This window comes from Porites lutea, chromosome 14 (assembly GCF_958299795.1).
Source record: "Porites lutea chromosome 14, jaPorLute2.1, whole genome shotgun sequence".
In the NCBI taxonomy this organism is placed as follows: domain Eukaryota; kingdom Metazoa; phylum Cnidaria; class Anthozoa; order Scleractinia; family Poritidae; genus Porites; species Porites lutea.
This window is the reverse complement of record NC_133214.1, coordinates 5,304,936-5,329,091: the sequence shown is the minus strand read 5'-3', so window position 1 is coordinate 5,329,091 and position 24,156 is coordinate 5,304,936. Positions and strand designations below refer to the sequence as shown.

The 24,156-nt window shown below is 39.0% G+C and overlaps 1 protein-coding gene across 1 annotated transcript; it reads right to left on the bottom strand.

The window, feature by feature from the left end:
- Positions 1-3,809: 3,809 nt before the first annotated feature.
- Positions 3,810-19,878, bottom strand: LOC140925037 (NLR family CARD domain-containing protein 4-like). Its single transcript, XM_073374997.1, has 6 exons — positions 19,743-19,878; positions 14,376-15,152; positions 12,547-12,732; positions 9,597-9,653; positions 5,751-8,533; positions 3,810-3,893 (listed from the first exon to the last, which is right to left on the bottom strand). The coding sequence occupies exons 1-6, from the start codon at positions 19,846-19,848 to the stop codon at positions 3,810-3,812; spliced, it is 3,993 nt and encodes a 1,330-aa protein (XP_073231098.1). The 5' UTR covers positions 19,849-19,878.
- Between the last annotated feature and the right edge of the window lie 4,278 nt (positions 19,879-24,156).

Here is a 24,156-nt window from a genome sequence, read left to right as displayed (position 1 = left end):
ATAGCTGTTGTGCCGGCACAAAACCATACTAGATAGGAAGTTAGTTCACACATAAGAACGGTGATATTTCGGCGCTATTTCTGTGACGGAACGAGGCTGCGCCGCGCGCACGGGATCTCTAATGTGGAGAGTCACATATCGCCGGAATTGTGTTCATACAAAATACTGGAGAGCTTTTCGTGTCGGCACGGCAATCTATCCAGTGTAATGTGAAAATAGCCGGAAAAACTTGCCCTGCACGTAGATACATTAATGTTGCCCCAGATAGTGAATCAGCTATAATAACAAAATGAACGATCGGAGTAATTTCGCTAAAACACTGAACTGTTGTTAATCACTGCTAATGAACAGTACATGCGACAAATTTACTCTGAGCCTGGATCTGAATCCAAGAAGCATTCTTAATTACTCATAAATATTCAGTAAACTGACAGGTAGGAATAATAACAGCTGTGTTGCTTACACAAGCTAAACAGTTGAAAGATCAAGTTCTTCGTATCGTCACTCCTGATTTGTTTGTCAGTTCACAGAAATTACATTTTTGTTATAAGTTAGAATGAAGCTTGCTTTTCACTTGGAAGCGTGTATATTGCTTCAGTAAATCACTTTTACGAACAAAATCTATGATCAGAGTCATACCACTTAACACACTGAACCGTTATTAGTCACTGCTAATGAACAGTTAATACAAAAACATTAACTTAAACCCTGGATCTGAATCAAGGTAGCGACTATTTTATAGAATAAATGTACACGGTACTATTATGAATTCATTACTGTACATTGTACAATCGGATTAAAAACACTGGACTGTTATTAGTCACTGCTAATAAACATCACAGGCAAATTTACAAACACAGCTCTGAATCCAGACAGCGATCTGAATGTTTTTTAAATAAGACTATCTAAAAATGCAGATAGGAAAAACTTTATCTGCATTAGCTACAATAACTGACAATGTTAGCAAAAATACATCACTACATATACGTAAATGATTTATAGTTTAAGGTTCATATTCAGTTTCACAATGCTGACTTGTGTGCCAGCTCATTTCATAAAACTAAGAAACATGCGCTGCATCTAGATGCATTCTAAATGTTGCCACAGCTAAGTAAATCATCATTAATATCAAAATAAACGCACTTGACTGTTATTAGTCACTGCTAATGAACAGTACAGGCAACAAATTTACTCCTGAACCTGAATTCAGAAACTACCGTAGTTTTATATTTTTGCGAATATAAACTTGCAGGTAGAAAATATAATCTCATCTGCATCACTTGAATACGTAAATTATGTGCAGTTTAAACCGCAAGTTCATGGTCTTGTATAATGTTGCTCTGCTTGCTTGTTCATAGAATCCACATTTTCTTGAAACTGTTTGTTACACATAAAACCACTCTGCACTTGAAAGCGTTATACTGTCCTAGCGAGACACATCAACAAAACGTACGACCGTGGCAATATCAGCAAATACACTGAACTGTTATTAGTCACTGCTAATGAACAGTTCATAAGGCAGTGCTCATAAGCTCATATTCATCATTTGTACAATATCGATTTGTTTGCGATTTCAAATAATTTTAAAAAATGTTCGTAGAAACTGTTAAAACTGCTCTGCACTTAGAAGCCTGTATCTTGCCTGAGTAAAATGGCTTACAAAAGGGAAGAACGGAGTAATATCACCTAAGACACTGGACTGTTATTATAATACAAGGGTAAGACTCACCATGGGTACCCTGGGGACGTCACACTGGACTGTTATTAGTCACTGCTTATGAACAGTCAACTGCAACAGGTGATACAACGATAAACCTCACTATGGGTACCCTAGGGACGTCGTTTTCGTCACGCGTTTTTCATCAAATCGTCGGTTGTTACTGTAAACACTTCTCGGCACAGCTAGCACGAGCCGAAAAACTATGCATCATTGAGTTTTGAACCATAATATCGGAAACAGCAAAGTTAACTTCTTTTGAGTTCAGTGGAGCACGTTTTCAGTGTAGAAAGCTTCATACGAAAATAAATCTAAGCACCTCTAAGTTAAGTTACAAACCAGCAGCCCATTTCTGTGTGAGGGTCCCGGAGGGGGGGGGGGCCTCTCACATAAAAGTGATGGGGAGGCTCTTCGTTTCGCTCAGGGGTAGGAATTGCGAATTTTGAGTTTGATGTCCTAGACTAAGGGTTGATTTCCACTGACGAGTTTTTGGCTACGAACGTTAACGCACGTAAATTTTAATCCGGTGAATAAAATAAAGTGTTGAGATTAAACGTGAAGTTGAGCGAGGTTACACTTTTACGCTTACGTGTGACCTTTTAATACATTGCCTCTACTTCATTTGCGAACGTAAATTTTACGTATGTACGCACGTAAAAATTACGCGACAGTGGAAATCCACCCTGAGCCTCAAGGTTCTCCCTGATTTGTTTCTTCAACAAAATGAACACAGTAAACTCTCTTCGGCTGACAATTCGTTGATCTCATGCGCCATTACTGGAAATTCTACTCTGCTGTTATTGGATGAAAAAAAAAATTGAACATTTAACATGCTGTGACCCAGGCCTGACATGAGTGATGGACTCTTGAAGCTTCTTGAGGTTGATGGACTCCTGGTTTCACCCATGATGGTTACGCATCGCATGCAGTGTGTACGCTAAGAAGTACAAAAATCTCTTGATCTAATCCAACGTAATTTTGGGTATCCCTGTGTTTTGGGTACCTCCGTAAACAAATCCCTCGTGAAGTGATTTTCCATTATTTCAGGTCAGTGTTACGGGCATCCCCTAGTAACCTACCGGGATACTAAAATTCCTTGTAATTTCGGTTGTTGTTTCAAAGTGCTATCCTTCGCAGCGTACCCTGTGTAGCAAACGTTATCCGTGCAAACAACGTGCCTTGCCCCCAGATCATTCCCTCCACTCAAGCTACTCACAATATTGTGTACCTTGGACAGGAATTCCGGCAAATAAAATGGCCTCGTGTGATTGTTTAAAGGTTGCCTTATGTGATTAGTTTGCACACCAAATGATCACTGCATGCACATGTAAATGTTGCATGGAACGTTTTAAAGGCTGGTGGTTCTTGTCTTTGTGATCACAGGCAATCACAGTAGCCAGTTCCTTTTAAAACACGGCTTTCATTTTAACTTTGTCTTGAAGATCTATGATTGAGTTGGTGGTCGACCGTTGTGAAATAAAAACTACAATTCAATTCCACTATTTTTAAGGGCGTCGGAACGAACTGAAATAATGAAAACATTATAAAGAAGTCGGTTTTAGTGGTTGTAAAATGACCAAGGTAGGATCAGTGTTTTCACCCACATCACCAGGGACTTGAGCGCAGGGATTCAAAATATGGGGGGAGGGGGGATACTTAAATCAAAGAAACAACCAAAATGCGAGACACTTAGATTAGGGTGGCACCAAAATACGGGTACATTACGGGGTCTCCGAAATGCGAAGATACCTAAATTAGGGGGATACCCAAAATGCAAGGCACTGAGATTAGGGTGACACCAAAATACGGGGACATTACGGGGTATCCGAAATGCGAAGATACCTAAATTAGGGGGATACCCAAAATGCGAGGCACTGAGATTAGGGTTACACATTGGGGGGTAACCGAAATGAGAGGATACTTAAATAAGGGGCCGGGGGATACCCAAAATACAAGGATACTAAATTTAAAGGGATACGAAAGGGATATACTAAATACGGGAACACCTAAATGATTGCCGCACAGGTGGTAGTGGTTCATTTAGTGTCCAGGTCTCTTCGGGCTGTTGGTGTGGTAAGCAGGGCTCCGTTTTTCACTCTTCAGCAAATGTGACTCCCTTTTCTTGTAGTTCTGCCTCTGTACGTAGCCGAATTAGTGTTAGCTCAGCGTCCAGGATCTACAAATGAACAAAAAAAAAAAGTAAAGAATTATAAATAACCGGTAAAGTTAGTTCGAGTGCTCGTGAAATTTTGGCCATGATTATTTTGCGACTACAATGATGTGTTTCTAATGATCGTCCCACCTGACAATGAACGGTACGCGTGAAAGGATCTAACCATGTAAACAGAGAAATTCGTCGTTAATCCAGGCCTAATAAAGAAGACCCACAGCAACGGATTAAAAATAACGTAGAGTTAATTCGTAAGTGATCGTGAAAATGATAACCAGGATTGTTTTGCGAAAAGAATGGTGTGTCTCTAGTTCCCCACCAACCTCAGCGTGACTGAAAAAGCTATTACTTTAACGAAACGCACAAGTGTAATCGTCCCTTCTTAAAAGGAAATCTATGTACACAGAGAAATTACTCGTTTTGTCCCGATCTTCTCGCACCTAGGGGAATGATTGAGAGGCTGCTACTGGTCAGATAAAGTAGAGAGGCTCTTTGTGCAAAGTAGCGAATGCGATGAAAGAATCGAAAGCTTCGCCAATCTGCCTTATTTCATTACCCTACTTAACTATAAGTGTGAATGTATTTTGCACGGAAGTACAGTGGAACCTTAATATAACGAAACTCTACATAACGAAGTCGTCCGTATGACGAACGATTTTCTTTATCCCAGTAACAGCAAAATGGATGAAAAAGAACCTCGTTATAACGAAACCTGGTTATACCGAACAAATTTTGCCAGTCCCTCGGCCCTTCGTTATGTCGAGGTTCCACTGTACTAACTGAGGACACAGTTTTTGTCTCCTACTGGAGACGGGACCGACAGTTCTACGTCATTGGACCAACGCAGAGCAAATGCAGTACCTTCACTGCTTAGTTGTTTTAAGTATAAGTACGGTACCGGTAATCTATCCCGCGACCTCCCGCTCTACAGTGAAGCGCTCTACTGATTTTCCATGGACTATTAAAAAAACGCCAGTTAAGGCAAAACAAACGACAACATGCCAAATGTTGGCACGACTGGCACGATTGTCGTCGTACCGCCTCCATCGCTGCCGTTAATAATTAACTAAGAAAGACCTATACAAGACAAAATTCAGATTATTTGACACTGTATTAACATAAATAAAAAGATTTCTTTCTGTTTTTATCGCGGGGATAATTAGCATTTTTGACGGAAATATTCTTTCCAGGGGGTACCCAACCAAGTTGGAATACGGAAATTCCAGGGTGTGTGTGTGTGTGTGTGTGTGTGTGTGGGGGGGGGGGGGGGGGGGTATGACAAGCACCGGAGGGGGGTGACGTGGGGGGTCTAAAACAAAAGTGCCCTGCGTGGGGGGGATGGATATTTTTTGGAACTACACATTAGCTGCTCAAGATTTTTATGTCCCCACTTTGCCTTAAAAATTTTTTCAACGGTCTGCAGAAGGTGAGGTAAATGCTACCAAGCTAAATTTACAATCCTTCGAAAATACAAAAATAGATTGTTCATTTTGGGAAGTTATGAAATGTCTAATAGCTATTTAAATTTTGACATTTCGTTAAATGATACTTCGCTGAGCTAATCCCTCCGTATTCTACAACCAAGAAAAAAAGCGCATTTATTTTTTTAAAAAAGAAATGGTAAAGAAATCAAACAAAGAAGTCAAAACTTTTCAAAGTGTAATCCACTTCCATCCTGGTCATCTATTAAAGCCAACACAGACACTTATCACTATAATTTTAGTGGACTGATATAGTGGTCTTTTAACAGAACTTGAGTTTGATCTTAAAATCCATATTTGTCCACTGACGTAGTAATATTATTAATGAAGTATGACTGCAATCTATTCCATCCTGCGGGACATGTGAAGACAGACAAAATACATTGGCAATTGTTGTCACGACTGGACCACTATTCGACAAGTTTTCTTTTACAAAAATCAGTGTGTCTTTTTTGGTATGGATAAGAATGGCGACAAAGCTCCTTTGAAAAACGCTTCCTTTTCGTCTACCAGGACGTTCCTGGGTATTACGAGCATTAATAATGCAAATAACAAAAGAGAAACTTACATAATAATCTGTTAACAAGCTGCGGCTAGGAATTTCCTTTGCTAAAGTGCACAGCTCAGTCACTTCTTTCTTTGTCAGTTGAATCATACGGAGATTGAGATACAAACGCTGATTACTTCTGAGATACTTGATTAGTTCAGTCACTCCGCGGCCCAGCGGATTTTTTTCAAGGTAAAGGAAGTGCAGTTCTGGTAGGTACACCAATGCACGGACTAAAGCTGTGACTTCCTCTTCACCCATCTGTGTATCCTTCAGCGACAGCTCTACCAGATGAGGTGCATTGTGCAGGTGTTTAGCAAGTTCACTTATCCCGTGAGCGAGTGGGTTGTTTGATAAGAAAAGTTGACTCAGCTGAGTCACATTCTGTAAACTAAGAGCTAAAGCTGTGACTTCCTCTTCACCCATCTGTGTATCATCCAGGCGCAGCTTTTCCAGATGAGGTACACTGTGTAGGTGTTTGGCAAGCTCACTTATCCCGTGACCGAGTGAGTTATGTGGTAACTCTAGAATACGTAACTTATCAACATACTTTAAAGCAGTGGCAAGTAACTGACACTCTTGATTCCCCATACCAACAGCACTTAAAACGAGCGTAGATAGTCGAGGCACATGGTGAAGATTATTCAGTAAAATGACAAGGTCACTTGTTGGGCCCTCAATATCACCCTCAATATCAATCTCTCTCAAATATGACAGAGAGTGTGTCACAGTCTGGCCAGATGTTTTCTCAGTTGACTGCAAAGAGTTGCAAACATCATGATTCTGTAACTTGTGATCAGGCTCTTGAAGAGAGGACTCTGGTGCTGATATTAATGATGTAAACAGTCCCATGGGCAGATATTGAAAGCAAGTTAAATAGCACACAAATCGATGTCCGACTTTCTTAATGAAAAAGTTGCCAGGCTGTTGATTGTAGTACCTATTGACGGATTTTACGTCACCATAACGTGTCACAAAAACAGTGTCCAAATCGGAAGAGACAGAAAACAGTTGTTCATTCATAACTTCCTCATCGAATAGTTCAGGATACTCTGATGTAAAAAATACATAATCTGGTTTATGGAAATTTGTTGATCTCAGGCAATGTTCGCTGGAAACTTTAGGCAGTTGTTCGGCCTCTATCAATAAAAGACCATTAACGCATTGCAGAAATGAAGGAAAGACATTTTTCCTATCTGAAGCAGGGCAAGAAAAAAAAAGATCGGAACTAATACGAACAAACTGTCCTTGTTTTTCAGTGAGCTCGTCAATAGAGGGGTTTTCACAAAAGTTGTACTCAGTCAGAGCTTCTTTTTTTCCTATCATCTTCAGATGGCTAAAAACAGCAACGGTAGCTTCTGATGACAACTCAGACACAAATGTGAAAACTTCAGATAGCTCCATGAAACGTTCAAATGAGTCGACTTTAGACAGAGAGTGGAAAGGTTCCTTGGCATTTTGTAAATCACGAACTAAAAACCAGGCGGAAAGGAATTCTTGTACCGATTTATGAAGAAAGAACGCCAGTTTCTCACGATGAGGAGAGTCTGAAAGGTTGGAAGTCTGAAGAAAGCCAAAATCGATAAACTTTTCGAGTAATAACCGAATGTCCTCAGGCACTTTACTAAGCTTGAAATAAAGACAGTCATTTAAAAGTGCCTGCCAGGCAAGTTCCCCTAACTTTACGAGGTCTTCTCTGTATTCATCCATGCTTCTAGGTGTCTCATCTGATGTTTTGGCGGTAACGTGATCAAGCAGCGTCTGGCAAAATTTGTAATACAGGTCTGAGCGGGATGTTAATGATTCTTGATAATTCTTCCAGGTTAGAACCAACATTAACAGTAGGAGTGGTATTTCCGCCAAGCCCCACAGGTAGCGTTCATCCAAGAAATCTGTGAACTTTAATACTTCTGTTTGGTAGCGAAGAAACTTACGAGCAAATGTATCAACTTGCCACTGATCAAACCCATTAACTTCAAACTGAGCATGACTTCCTGGTCTTAACTCATCTCTTTTCCGAGGACGGGTAGTCACAAGAAGAGTGCAATCTCTCAATTGACTGCCTTTCCAAATCTGATGGACTGGCGATGATGTCTCGGCGCTATATTCATCATAACCGTCTAAAATAAGTAGGACTTTCTGTTGGTTACGGAGAATGTAATCATACAATTGGTTAAATACCATAGAGTCACCTGAGGACAACAGCTCCGCCTTTTGTAGCACGTCACAGAAATCTTGCGTGTTGCCAACATCTCGGAGCTTGATTAAAAGTACAACAGCAAACTTCTTAAGGATTTCTTTATTACCTCGTGACCAGTCAACGGTGAGTTTCTTTGTCAATGTTGACTTTCCAATTCCTGGCCTCCCATACACTAAAATTCTCTTAGGAATTAGATGATGACCATGGCTTGCGAATATCTCACTGTAATCTTCAAACCTTTCTTTTGTTGTTCCAGCAAGTTTTCTGTCATCTCTTAGCAGTGTTAACTGTACATACACCCCATCAATGTCCATGGTATTATCCCGGTCCCAAGGAGTAATCATTAACTGGCTCGCGGTACTGTTGTAAAATGAGCAAAGCTGATTTTGACTCCACTCCAAAAAAGCAGTTGCAGCATCTGTTTATATAAAAAAGTAAATCTCTTTAAAATTAAATCCTCTCAAACGCATTGAGCAGTAGAAATTTAATTGTACAAGTTTTGTGGTAGCGCTGATAATGGTAGTTTTCTATTACGGCCATTTACATCTAAGCGTGAAATAAAAATAGAGCCTGATCTCAGGTTAACACTGGAGCAAGATTCTTCATGCGTTAAGCTTTTTACCAAGTCTTACACCACCGGTTTTTTAAACAACCTTCTGTCGCGAGGCTGACTTGTTGATCAATTTTTGAGATAATTATAGATTTCAAAACTTTTATACTACAGTTGGTTTACATTATACTGGCCTCCCCTTCCTATTTCCTTTTTTTTTTTTTTTCATGATTAATTTAACACGTTCAATGACGTTAAACATGGCTTTAGAAGCTGTGTTGTTCAGTGTTGTTTTTTTGTTGTTTTGCACTGTAAATCCGATGCTCAGGCTAAGGGTGGGAAAACCTTACTAATTTACCAAATAAGCTAAGGAACAGAGCGCAAATTATAGCAGCTAATTAGACAACAGAACTTAATAGTGGAGAGGGAAGAGGGTCTTTTCTTTAATTAAATGGAACACGTACTGTAAACGTTCGAATAGCACCCGTCTTCAAATAAGTGCTCCCCCCCCCAGTACAAAATAATTTTGCCCAATTATGAGCTAATGTACACGACAACCCAGATACGACAGTTCCAAAAACATTTGGCAAGAAAAAACAAACAAAAAAATTATAACCAACCACAAGAGACAAAAGAGGAAGAAACAAGAAAACTGGAGAAAAACAACAAGAGGAAGGGAAAATGAACGGAAAATGTATCCTAAACTCGTGACATGTTGGATTGTACATGTACAATGTAGCATTAAACATTAAGGCCCCGTCCACACGAATGTGGATATTTCTGAAACTGAACATTTTCTTTATCACAAAACGGCCTTCCGTAAACATTAAACCAGTGAATCGGCTCAGTCATGCGTGGCCTATTCATGTAAAAAAATATGTGGTTTCAAACAATATCTGGATTTGTGTGGACTGGAGCCATAAATTGGTACCTGAGGGACTTGGTAACTGTTCCTTTGATCTGCTGGCTGAGCTCTGCTCTGATATATTATCTTAAACAAAAAGAGATCTCTCACTTACATTCATGAAATCTACTAGAAATAACTGCTACTTATAATCTCACTAGAAGTACATATTAAGACAAGTGTAGTTTTAACACTTAGGGTGCGTTTGACTGAGAAATCCGGATTTAGATTTTGAAATCCGGACTTCGGATTTTACAATCAAACGCGAAATCCGAAAAGGGATTTGATCTCTGAGAAATCCGTCCTCAGGGTGAATCTGGATTTCATGGGTTTCCTTTTTACTATTCGATTGGGAAATCCGAAAAAAGATTTGCAAAACTATTCTTGTGAACAGCGGTCTTCTTTTGGCTAATTATTATGCATTTACCACGCTTGGCTGACTTCCGAATGCTCACCGAGATATTCCCGTCACGAGTTGGTTTAATTATTGGCTTGCATTAAACCTATCAAAAAATGATATTTTTTTAATAGTAAGTAGATTTAGTGTGTAGCACTTCTTGATTTTTTTTGCAAAGGCACAAGAAGCACGAGAATTGATTAAAAATTGTGACTTAAACCTCTATGTATCACGCGATGGCCTGTCTCACTGTACCAAAATTATTATATCTCGGTGAGCATTCGGAAGTCAGCCAAGCGCGGTCATTGCACGCGTGCTGAACAAGAATGCTGTATAATGACAGACTAGAAACAATAGACAACTCCCAAAGCACAAACTCAGCCAAAACGCTAAAAATCTTCAATTTTTACTCAAGTTTGGGCTTAAAGAAGATAATGTCACAGTTTTTCAATGACCATGAAATTCAGAGTCCGGGTAGTTAGTTAATCAATTGTGGCCCTGAAAAAATTTGAAGGAAAAAAAACTACGAATTTTTAAGAAAATGCTTTTTTCGTGAGAAGGACTCTTAAACGCTGACAAACGTCAACAAATAGCGAAAACTATAATTTCTATATGTTTGCTTTGCTCGAAATCGCGCGCATTTACAAGGCCCTAAAGCGTTTTGCTGACTTGCAAGGACCCATCTGTTATAACGATGCCCAAAATAAAGAGATGAATCTCATAGTTTATTAGATATAATCCGTGTAAAGTTTGCTTATCATTTTCGCATAAATTATGACCTAAATTTGGAAACCGCTGAATTTCTCGAATTGGGTCTTTGCGATTTTGGTGAAACTCTGTTCAGCGCAAGCCACTAATGCGCACTATGTGTAGCCGAGAGATTTTCACGAAAAAATGCCGGCAACAGCAGATTTTCGACTCAGACCTCAAAGGGGCGTGGCATTATAACCACGTGACATTTACTCCGATCGTCAAAATTTTTATGTTATATTGTAGATTGATCTATATGTTATCCATTCTATGTGTTAGACTTACGATAAAAGTAAAGGTGGGGATACCAGAGAGCTTCAAAGAAGGATGGTACCCCCCAAAAAAAACTGGGTCGAGCCACCTTAAGAACAGTTTGTCAAATCCTTTTTCAGATTTCCCAATCGAACGGTACACAGGAAATCCAAAAACAGATATCTCAAATCCGAAATCCGGATTTTAAGATCTAATCTAAAGCACCCTTAAAAAAGAAATATAGCTATGTGGTCAGCTCACTACGACTGCTGAAAAAAAAAAAACAGACTCATCAGAGAACACTTGGTAGTGGTTGTTAAACCTAAAAAAGTTCTTCTAACCTATACCTTACTTCACAACTTTTTTTGTTCAGTTACTCTCACCTACATTCAAGAAATCTACTAGAAATAACTGCTACTAATAACATCACTAAAACTGCATAATATCAAGACTAGTGTAGTTTTAGCACTTAAAAACAGAAATATAGGGTGTGTTCCTTTCGGCGAATCCGAAAACGGATTTTTGATCCTAGATTTGCCAGATTTCGCGGTCGAAAGGAACGTGAAATCCGAAATTGGATTTGTAACCTTGCTGACCTTTCGCCAACGCGTGCAATATGCACGACAGCCTCTCAAAAAGTGACGTGTTTTCTACTCTTTGACAAATCATGCAATTATACCGTGCAGAATTTAGTGGTCGGCAGTTCGAATAGCGACGATGGAACATATAAAACAGACAAAGAAAGAAACGCATTAAAATTGAAAATTATCTAAAGAATGTCGGCCAGTTTGATCCAGTTCCATAGCTCGGACTTTTTAATGTAACACGATCGAGTGCCTGTCGCGTCTACAAGCGAGTTTGTAGTTAGATAGCAGTCCATTTGTTACTTTTACTTATTTCCGATTTCAAGCAATCTTTAGAGACAAATGGTTAGTATATGGATATTTTAATGTACCAGGAACAATCTTCTAGTGTTTTCAGATGTTTTGCGGCAAATGACAGCAACGAGGAAACCCTACGGCCTCTATGGGAATGCTTCAACTGGAAATACCGCTGGATCATCTGACTAATTTCGGATCCAATCTGAATGGAACAGAGTAGATCACTAATCCTCTAATCTGGATTTGGATTCTTCGGATTTCAAATCCAATGAATCCTTTTTCAAAAACGATTCACCAGATCAAAAATCCGGATTTGGATTTGCCGAAAGGAACGCGAAATCCGTTCTTAGATCTAAAATCCGTTTTTGGATTCACCGAAAGGAACACACCCATAGCTATGTGGTCAGTTCAATACGACTGCTGGAAAAAAAAAACAGACTCATCAGCTAAGAACACTTGGTGGTGGTTGTTAAACCTTAGAAGGTAACCTTCTAATCTAAACCCTATTTCACAACAAAATCCAAAACTTTTTTGTTCATTTTCATGACTGTACTTCAATCTCTTTTTGGTTTAAAGTGACAAGGGAGATTAATGCCATAGAGCTTATTATGGCATCAAGGAAGTACCTTCTAATACACCACTAGTTTCTGTAAAACAACATGCCACAAAGGGACATAACATTATGAGAAATATTTACCTTGATAATGAGGCCATGAATGAAAAACACAGGGCTCACTCAAAATGTGTGCAACAAGAGATGCTGCCATCACACTGGCACAGGAAGACCAACTCTCTGAAGGCAACTGAGAACCATCTGCGTAATCAGTTATCCCTTTCACAATTAACCACTCAATTTGACAGTCAAATGCTGCTGTAAACACTCCTATAGAACGACAAAGAAAATGGCGCTTGAGTTAAAGTTGAAGACGGTCCTACATCAATATACAGTAGTTTACATTATTTCGCAAGTCAAACTTTCTGTAAAAATGCAAAATATCTAAAAGCCAACTGGAGTTGGAAGATGGATGAAAAATGAGGAAGGTGTGAACTGTGGAAATATGTCCCAGTTTTGTTCGTTTGGATTGCGGTTATGGACAGCTTGCACCTTAATTGCTCTAGCGGACATGCTTCAGGCAGGTATTAGGACGTCTATTCATCTTCAGTGGTGAGTTGCTTTTCTTCAGCTTTTATTGTGAGCGAGTTTGGGGTTGGTGCTTAATGCCCTCGGGGAAACCAAGTCCTGTGACTCCACTGTTTGTGGTCCCTGTTTTTTCTTCAAGCATCTGTAGACTGGTTTGGGTGGGTGCCACTCCCAGGGTTGTCATGAATACACTGATACGTCCAAGGCTCACTTATGGCTCCCTTCCATTTCACCACACGCACACCCACCTATTGTCAATGGGTTTAAATGTGGCTAAATGAAATTTAGGCAAGGCTAAACATGAGACAATGCTGGCCAGCAGTCTCCATTACTAATAAGGGATGGTCTTGGGCTTTAGCATATTTTACGGTACTTTCCCTAAGTCAAGATTTCATTTTGCTCCTGTTGCTTACGCATGCAGTAGCTTTAGCTCAGTTTTTGCTGCCAGCCTTCCCTTCCCTTTGGATGTTGTTTGGTAGGTATATGTGTTTGAGCATTTCTCCACTGAAGGTCTTAGTGTGATGGTGCCTGGAGGGCGCCACTCACAGGGTTGTCGCAGTTACCTTCCAGGTTTGCTTGGGGTTCCCTTCAGTTTCACCAGGCACCTTCCCCACACCTACATTTATGTTTTGTCAATCGGTTTAATTTGCAGATGTTATCACTGTGATTATAACAGCAATCTAAGCAAATGCAAATTAACCTGAAAAAAAAAGGCAGCCAGGGAGGGATAAGAGGGAATTTGAACCCATGGCCTCTACATTAGCATGACAAAAAAGCTCTAACAACTGACAATGAAGACCCATACATTGGGAGCACGAACATCTTTACAGCAAATATTATTAATAAAATCAAACAAGCAAACAATTGAACAATGCCCTAAAATAAACACTGAATTAAAAAGCAACATACACATCTACAGAGCTTTAAAAGAGATCTGACTACATACAGTAAAAACCCTTAACTAAGAACCTGGTTTTTAAGAACCTGTTTGGGTAAAATTTGCCACTTAGGTCCCCTCTATACAAGAACTTGTTCAGCCTAAAATTTTAAATAGGTTCTTATTTTCAAATTTTTTTAAAAAAATTTTTTTGCACACTTGGACAAATAGGATAAGTCAACATTCAGGATCCCCTTTGGAGACATAAGTACCTAATCACCCCTACTGGGATGTATTGGTATGCAGATTTTCTGCAAAGAATAAGCTGAACACCACTAAACACTCTTAGCTACAAATTCATTTTTCCTTCAGAAAATAAGAACCTATTTAAAAATCTAAATAGCCTAAATTTGTCCCTATAATTACCATTAATTATGTAAGAACCTATTTAGGCTAACAGGCTTTTTCTGTATTTTGCTAATGCTGGCTGAATACAAAGTGAACTCACCTTCTCCTTCATTTTCTATTGCCATTGCCTGAGGACTGGTTTCGGCAAGTTGATCGCGCCGCCACTCAGCTCTGACTTGTTCTGGTCCACTCAGAAACTCTGCATCAGTATAAACTTGAACTTGCTGTGCTTCAGCCAGGTCTTTCAAAGGTGCTTGCCAGCCATCAGCACAATTCTTAATGACATCCAGAAAGCGTTTGCTCACATAACTTCTCATGCCAGTTGACTGCTCTTGATTGTTGGTCACTACCTTTGATGCATATGTTGTTAATTTGGCAGATACAACAACATCTCCTAACTTGGATTTTGCAGGGTTGAGGCCACTACATGTGCCTACAGAAATAACTGCTTTGGGTCTAAGCACAGAGGCAGCATTCTTTACAGACACAAGAGCACCACCAGGACCAACACCATTTCTGTAACATCTTAATAAAGCAACTTTCAGTTCTTCTTGACTTTCATCCTCATCAGAAAAGTAAACATAGCCAAGACCATCAAACCAACATCTATAGGGGTTTTTTAGCTCACTGTAGCAAGCTAAGAACTCACAGTTTGTAACTGTAAGTAACAGAATATCAACAGGAAGATCAGCATCTTTTGAAGGTTTGGTAATTGCCTTAATATCAGCCAAGGATGGGAGAACTTTATCAAGCTCAGGAGGGACCCCAGTGTGGTTATTTATAGAAGACTTGACATCACTAGTAAGCTGGGTGGTATTGACGTCACTACCCTCTGATGTGCTTGTTGTATCCTGCAAAGATTTGAATATCTTGGATCCTAATCAGTGCATGAAATAAATAAACAAAGCAATTAGTTACTGATAGAAAATAATTTCATTTGTTTACCCAATAACACTTAGGAGCTCTGAGGAACTCGTTTGAAAGTGTTAGTGAGTTCCTGGTAAAATTAGAATTTAAAAGTGTTGGTTTAGTACTGTTGAGCAGGAGTGTAATATCAAGTTTAAAGACTTGAGGCAAAACACAACTGCAAGTTTTTTGAATGGCTTTAAAATCTCTTTATTGTTGCACTAATATAATTTGGATTTGGGGTTATTTAGCTCTAAAAAATTAGATGTACTAAAGTTAAATAGCCGTTTCTATGTCAGATATCAAGACAATACTCATTAAACATTAAATTCTATGTTTTTTTTTCATGAATTATTAATGGCTTAAATTCGAAATTAGGGAGAAGGGAAAACCAGAGTACACAGAGAAAAACCTTGCAGAGTGGGGGAGAAAACCAACAACAGCAGGAATTTAACCCAAACCACACTGGTAGGAGACAAGGTTAGTACTCTTCCCTCACAACAACAACAACAACAATAATAATAATAATAATAATAATAATAATAATAATAATAATAATAGCAATAATAATAATAATCTATCCCACTGATATTACCATTATAAAGGAAATAAAGGGAGATGTAAAGAATCAACCATAAGAGGACACAGAAAAAATCTGAGCCCCAGACGGGATTCAAACCCACGACCCTCCGTGTTCTACAATCATCGTCAAAAGTGTTAGGAAGGTTGCCTTTTTTACCTCTTCTTTTCCTTCCTCCCCCCGCCCCTGGCCCAATGTTGATCAAAATATTAATGTTTGTGCGAGTAATTGTTTTGTTATATCCCGACATTGAATAGGGGGGACGGGGGATATTTAGCAAAAGAGAAAACTCTCTTTTTTGACAATTAAAATGGACTACTGTTAAGTTGTACAACCTTTCCAACTACTTTTGTCTGTGATTGTCTGAAGATTCTGGGTGTGGCCATAAAAGGTAAAAAATCGACGACTTTTTGTCAGTAGAAACATCTTCAAAAAACACTCGTAAACAGCACTCTTTTGAAAAAAATATTTGCCATACCTTGTTAAGACAGTTTTTGACCCACACACCTGTTTATATTCGGCATGTTTTGCAATCCGGGTCAGTACAACTATTGCTCAGTCTGGGGTACAGGAAAAGTCGGCCAAAATACAAATGTAAGATTATTTTCAGTGAAAGCTATCAACTATAGCATAGGCTGATATGTTCCAATGTTAAAGCAAGATATAGTGCATTCACCAGTTCCCCCAAAAATCATTCAGATTGCGACATTGCAGCTGACATATTCCTTAGCAGTTCCCCCATTCTTTGCAACATTCAGAAGATGCCAATTTGCCACACGAGCAAACTATGAGGCTGAGTGGAGATTTGCCCAATTCTAGAGGCCACTTTCTCTGGCTGAACAACTCTAGTTAAGCCCTTGTGGTACTGCTTTTCGAAACTGGTTTCAGAAACTGAGAAAAAAGTACACTCTTGGTTTAGAATAAGGCATCTATTGTCTACGTTAATCTAATTAAAAAGGGTAACACATTAAAGTCATCACACACCACATTACTCCATCTTCGTAGCCAAAAATAATTCCTTTATAGTAGCGCTAATGACAAAATAGCCTAATTGACTTGTTCAGGGCTTTGCGAAGGACTTAACCAAACAAATTTTAATAGACATTTTAGCTTAATTCTATGTAAAATACAACATTACTCCATTGATAACGTTAAAATTAAACTAACTTTGCTAATTGATCTTTATGGTGCACTGCGTAAATGGAGTAATTTTGGGAAACAAAAGCAGTCCATATTCTTACCTGGTTTACATGTTTTTGCCCTTCTCTTGTTTGAAAGTCGGTTCATTGTGCATATATTTCGCATTTTCTTATGGAGTAATGTGGAAACCCATGTTGTTTACTGTTCTCAAATTAACTGAATGATTGACAGGCGATGCTAGCACAGCAATTTCTATATGAACACTGAACATGACTGAATAACTCTTTTATAGAGGTCCCGTATTACTTTCAGGCCTTACAAAGATACAGTCTAGAAGATTTTAATTCGGCACTTATCTGTGCAAAATTCTCCTATTTATGATTTTTACCAAAATATAACCTTTGTTATACTTTTTATATAGTTTGGAAAGTACATTATCAGCACAGTACCAGGGTGAGATATCTCAATCAAATGTTAAATGCAACAAGTTTTATAAGCATTTAAAGTTGATTTCCTATTCTCCTATAATCATTTGTCAAAAGGTGTTGGGAAGGTTGCCTTTTTTACCTCTTCTTTTCCTTTTTTCCCTCACCCCTGGCAAAATGTTGATCAAAAAGTTAATGTTTGTGCGCATAATTGTTTTGTTATATCCCAACATTGAATAGGGGGGGCGGGGGATATTTAGTAAAAGATAAAACTCTCTTTTTTGAGGATTAAAATGGACCACTGTTAAGTTGTACAAACTTCCCAACTACTTTTGTCTGTGATTGTAGATCGGATGCTCTAACCTTTGAGCTACTGAGGACCTGTTGGCAAGCAAGGGTCATTTTTGTGGGTTGGACTTGGGAACCACATCACACAGTCACATAGTTCATCACAAGCAATACACTAAGGCTTAACTGCATCACACAGTCACACAGCAAGAAATGTCTCGCCTATGAAGGAGCCTCCAACCAAACCTCAGTAGCTCAGAGGTTAGAGCATCCGATCTAGAACACGGAGGGCCGTGGGTTTGAATCCCATCTGGGGCTCAGAGTTTTTCTGTGTCCTCTTAGGGACGGACCATTAAAAAACTTATGGGGGGGGGGGGCAGGCGAAGTACAAAAAAAAAATTCGCGCAAGGGAAAATTAAATGAAAAAAAATTCTTGCACGCCAATTAACCCTAAAAAATATTCATGCTATGGCGTAAAAAAAATTCATACAAGGAATTTGATAACGAAAAAAAATTCCTGCGGCTCGAAAATTCCCCTCCCCCCCCATAACTTTTCTAATGGTCCGTCCCTTATGGCTGATTCTTTACATCTTCCTTTATTTCCTTTATAATAATAATGATGATGATGATGATAATGATAAAAATATTAAATATGGCGTGTGCTAGTAGCAGGCTGCAGATAGAGTCAATATAGCAAGTCCAAGAGAAAAGAAAAAGCATTTAAATCAACCTGCCTAATTTTGCTACTATCGTAATTTGTTCTTCAGAATTTCTTCCACTTCTTTAATGAACAAAACCTCTAACATGAAACAGAATCGAAAACTGGAACATATCTTTCAGTAGAAACCAAATTCCACTGTCCTGTTATCAAAGTGCTGTTGCTGTCCTAAATGCAGACTGCCAGCGGTCCTTGAAGAAATCCATTCGGCTAGAATTTGTATCAAATAAATCTTAACAGTTCATTAAATTATAGCCTAAAAGCTCAGTATAAAAGCCGACAGTTTCAATGCCAATCATCCATCTTTTTCAAAACTAAAAATCACCAATTGAAAGGTGTTAGGAGACTTAAATAGGCTCATGTCCACCCGCAACAAAGGGAAAGGGGGAGCCTTGACAGCTTTGTGTGATTTGCATATTCAACACATACAGGCTTCCGACATTTTGGGCACTTTTTCATTTAGAAAAAGATGGCTGACACGCAACGAAACCGTCAAATTTAATACTGAATTTTTATGGCTATGTTTAAAGAACTGTTATTATTTTGCTAGCAGGCCATTCAGTGTGTTGAGTTGAGGCTTGGCTAAGCTTGAGAGCATAAACTAAATGAGAAGGGAACGATAGAGTTCACATTGTGATCCCGAAGGATTGCTAGTAGTTTATTCTCAAGCACTAATGTCAGAGGTGCCGCATCTTTAACACCCGACAGTGTGATGTCTTCAAATGGGTTATTCTCTAGAAAATGTTGGGTATATTACATTAATGATGTATTCAAGATAGATGTACGTACTCAGGGCTCAAAAAAAATTGGAATTCCCGCTTGTCCTTTGAGCAAGCAGCTCTTATATTTTGCTTGCCCGGGGCCACTTCTTGCTCGTCTTTATTAATGATTTCGTTGGAAGATGACTTGCTTAGACCCTTGCCCGTTGGGCAAGTGAATTTGTATAGGTAATATTATAATTTGTGGTGATACAAACTGTACTTAGCATAAATTCCACAAGTGATATTTCAAAATTGTTATACGTAATTTCACGAGCCGATAGCCGAGTGAGATCTGAGACAATTTTGAAATATTACGAGTGGTATTTACGCCAAATATCACGTACAAATCATTCTATTATTGTTTTATGCTACTACCTGCGTAATTTTTACATGTAGCTATTTCAAATTAAGCTGAAATACCACTAGTCTAAGCCAATCAAATTGCAGAAATTTCTCATATAGTAGTACAAAAAAAGTTACTTGCCCCAGACGCGACTTTTTTCGAGCTCTGGTACTTTATACAATGTATTCAGTATATTCTACTGAGTGACGAGTTGGGGGCATACAGCATTCCAATAAAGGGGTGGGGGAATGGGCATTAACAGAATTTCATATTAATTTTATTTTTTATCTTAAAAAGTGAAATTACCTTTGTCATCTGATCCAGTAACACCAGCATCGCTAGCATCTGCTTGTTGCTGAGGCCCGTGGCCAGGTAGAACATGCATTTCTGGAGGAGAATTTGGTAATAACATTGAGCTAGAAAATGGAGGAGGGTTGCTGACTATATTAACAAATTTTGTTCTTGAAAGGGGTTGGTTTCCAGTAAATGGAGAAACATTGAGTGCAATTCCATCATAAATTTGTGGGTTATGATAAGAATTTGCATTGAAATTGCCTGGCACTGATTTTCGAGGATCAAGACCAGCTTGTTCATGAACTTGTCTTTGCAATGCAGTCAAGTCAGTAACACCAGCATTGCTAGCATCTGCTTGTTGCTGAGGCCACAGTGCCACAAAACTTTGTGGTAAAAACCTAGAAGACGGCGATAGTGCTGGATTCTGTAATGACTGTATCCTGTGAGATGTGTTGTACCCGAGATGATGAATGGTGCAGCCTTGAGAGGGACTTCCCCCACTGTAAACAAACTGATCCCTGGGATTAGAAAAAGGTTCAGATGAATAAGGAACTGTAAAGTTCCCATCCACAGGACATAACTGAGATGCATCCGGCATCCCTGCATAAAATTCAGGAGTTTTTAAACCTGAGCCTCTGGGACTCATTGAGCCTGGACCACAAGAAAGTGTGTATGTTACACTACTAGGTGTTGCACATGAAGGTTTGGAAGGGGGAGCTGAAGGAGGCAGAGCTGGGGACACATGCATCGGTGAAGAAGACTGATAATGTGATGGCGAAACAACTGTGTGAGGAAATGGGGAACAGGGAGACATTTCTCCTGTTGACCCCACAGGCTGATTAAAACTACGCTGGAATCCATGGTAAGGGTAGCTCACGTTTCTTTGAGGGCTACCAGATTGCACCAATCGCGTCGGACTTGGAGTCGAACTGGCTCTGTGAAGTCCTAGGTATTGAAATGAGGCTTGCGAGTAAGGCGAGGTTGGTACATTTTCTACACCATCCAACAACCTGGCCACTTTAATATCATTGCTATGATGTCTTTCCAAGTCATGAGAGGGCAGCCTGCGAACTGTTCTGCGAGGAGTTTCATCGTGATATTGCGACGATTCGCTGTTTCGCCGCATCACTTCAACTCTGCAAGGTGCTTGTTTGACATAATATTCCTATCCTGTGAAGGAAAGGTCCAAGGCATCCTGTAAGAGGAAATACCATTTTCAGTCAATTTCATACAAGGCAGAGCATAAGCGACGTTTCCGCCATTTTGGTTTTTCATAACGAACAACAGCATTGATCGCATCCACAAAATTAATGCACTAAAACTACCCATCCATCCCAAATTTACTCACACTTTTATCCACTGGCAACCTTTTGATTTTTTCCCGAGGTTTTCGAAACGTATTCCAAAGTTTTTCTCGACAAAAAAGCACAATTTATCTTCACAAGCTCTACAGAATTTCCGCGTCGAAGACGATCAGCACTCGTTAACATCCGTCGAAAGGCCCTCTTATCTTCGGTCGGCAGGGCTCAAAGTTAGCAACTAACTGGTCGCATATGCGACTGGATTTTTGGTTGTGCGCCTAAAAATTCACATGTAATCGCACCTGTGCGCCATAAAACCCAAAGTACCGTGCAACTAACTTACTTCTGACTATACTTACGAACTCGAACTAGAAAGGCGGTGTATGTTTAATTGGTCTTTTCTCCCAATGGATTCTACGAACTCGAATGTTCCTTTTCGTTTCGATGTTTTACTCCATCCCAGACTCTTCTGTTTTGTAATAAACACCGCTGACACATGCAAATATATGCTACGAACAAGACACATACTTTTTGCGCAAAAGACGGTAATGTCGAACATTCAGTTTCAACGTCAATCAAAACAAAAACAGTGCGGATTAAGAGCCTTTTTTTCCAGGTACGAAAGTTTTTTAAGTCATATTCCAGTTACATGTAAGCCATTGCACATTTAACAAATTCATTAAAGATTAATTTCATTCTCGATTGACACACTCATTGTTGTCAGTTTTGAATTGTTTTTCAAGTGTAAGTTTTCTTTAGTCACAACTGTACTGTCAAAAAGAGAAATTAGTATTAAAAATCACAACGGTATTACTGCGTAACAAATCGGCTGTGTTTTATCAATCACAGGACTGAAGTAAAAGTAACAAACTGAAGATGACAAATAAACGTGGCACTGTTAAGCTTTTTACTTTTTCTTTTGAAATAGATGCTCCCAACATTATAAGCTGTGCTCCTAAAATTTTCAGCTGTGCGCCTACAATTTCGGCAGTGCGCCTAAAAATTTACATTTGGTAGCACAAGTGCTCCCAAACTCAAATTTAAACTTTGAGCCCTGGTCGGATTTCATAAACGTATGACGTCACGCTGGCCTCGTGGTATATCATGCCTATGCTTTCTGTGCTTTTGCTTCGATCGTCCACTCTGATTTGTCTGATGATCTGACAGTTTGTTTCGAGGTCAATTGTAATGTGAACAGCAAATAACTTATTCAGATAAAGACATAATTATGCACATTTTAAGGGCTGATTTACTCAGTTTCAACGAAAATGTAATGTTTTGGAGATTTTTCATTATTTTCAATATTTTGAACATTTCCGTGTGATGAAAAAATGGCAAATTTCAAAGCCCAAAATCGTCGACTGGTACCTTGATTTTTGTAAAGAGTCTTATACCATGTTAAAGAGTGTTATCTCTTCTTTCAAAATCTGTTTTCAAAACTATGGGCAACTTAAAAGAAAATTTTTGAGGCCAAAAGCTACAAGTAGTACTTTTTTGAAATTTGGAAATTGGAGCCACAATTGATTAACTAACTACTCGGACTGATAATTTAGTATGAGAAAAGAGAAGGGATTCCCGTCACAAGTTGGTTTAATTATTGGCTTGCATTAAACCTATCAAAAAATGATATTTTTTTAATAGTAAGTACATTTAGTGTGTAGCACTTCTTCATTTTTTTGCAAAGGCACAAGAAGCACGAGAATTGATTAAAAATAGTGAGTTAAACCTGTATGTATCGCGCAATGGCCTGTCTCACCGTACCAAAATTATCATATCTCGGTGAGCATTCGGAAGTCAGCCAAGCGTGGTCATTGCACGTGTGCTGAACAAGAACGCTGTATCATGACAGACTAGAAACAATAGACAACTCCCAAGGCACAAACTCAGCCAAAACGTTAAAAATCTTCAATGTTTACTCAAATTTGGGCTTATAGAAGATAATGTCACAGTTTTTCAATGACCATGAAATTCAGAGTTCTGGTAGTTAGTTAATCAATTGTGGCCCTGAAAAAATTTGAAGGGAAAAAAACTACGAATTTTTAAGAAAACGCTTTTTTCGTGAGAACGACTCTTAAATGCTGACAAACATCAACAAATAGCTAAAACTATAATTTCTATATGTTTGCTTTGCTCAAAATCGCGCGCATTTACAAGGCCCTAAAGCTTTTTGCTGACTTGCAAGGACCCATCTGTTATAACGATCCCCAAAATAAAGGGATAAGTCTCATAGTTTATTAGATATAATCGTGTAAAGTTTGCTTATCATTTTCACATAAATTATGATCTAAATTTGGAAACCGTTGAATTTCTCGAATTGGGTCTTTGTGATTTTGGTGAAACTCTGTTCAGCGCAAAGCACTAATGCGCACTATGTGTAGCCGAGAGATTTTCACGAAAAAATGCCGGCAACAGCAGATTTTCCACTCAGACCTCAAAGGGGCGTGGCATTATAACCACATGACATTTACTCCGGTCGCCAAAATTTTATGTTGTATTGTAGATTGATCTATATGTTATCCATTCTATGTGTTAGACTTACGATAAAAGTAAAGGTGGGGATACCAGAGAGCTTCAAAGTAGGATGGTACCCCCCCAAAAAAACTGGGTCGAGTCACCTTAAGAACTATGTACTCAAGTAGAGACTGTTTTGATTAACTGAACTGCTTTATTTAGGAACTTTGCTTACTAAAGATACTGTTCGAGTTCCTTGTTATTGTTATTTAAGTGAACATTTTCAGTGAAGGATTTGGCTTTCATATTTAGTTGCTAAGAAACTCCATTGCTATTTTCCTAAAGAAGGGATGTTGATTGATAGTATATTGTAGCACACATGAAGTATGTTTCAGGTTCCCATGATCCTTCACTTCGAACCATGTGCTCTCGTAATGGTAGTCTGCTACACAGCCGTTTTTAGTGTCGTCACGCAATACTCCTCCCCACAAACGGCTGCTGAAAACCGAACTACATTCCTTTCCCTTTGTGTTTGTGGTCTAACGAACAAGCCAATCATGCACAAGAAGTTTGACAATACGTGAGCCGCAGGGCGCTAGGAAGCGAGCACCCTTCTCAGTTTTCGACAAATCAATCAATCGTCGCTGAATTTAGACGGGCTCTGTGTTTTCAAG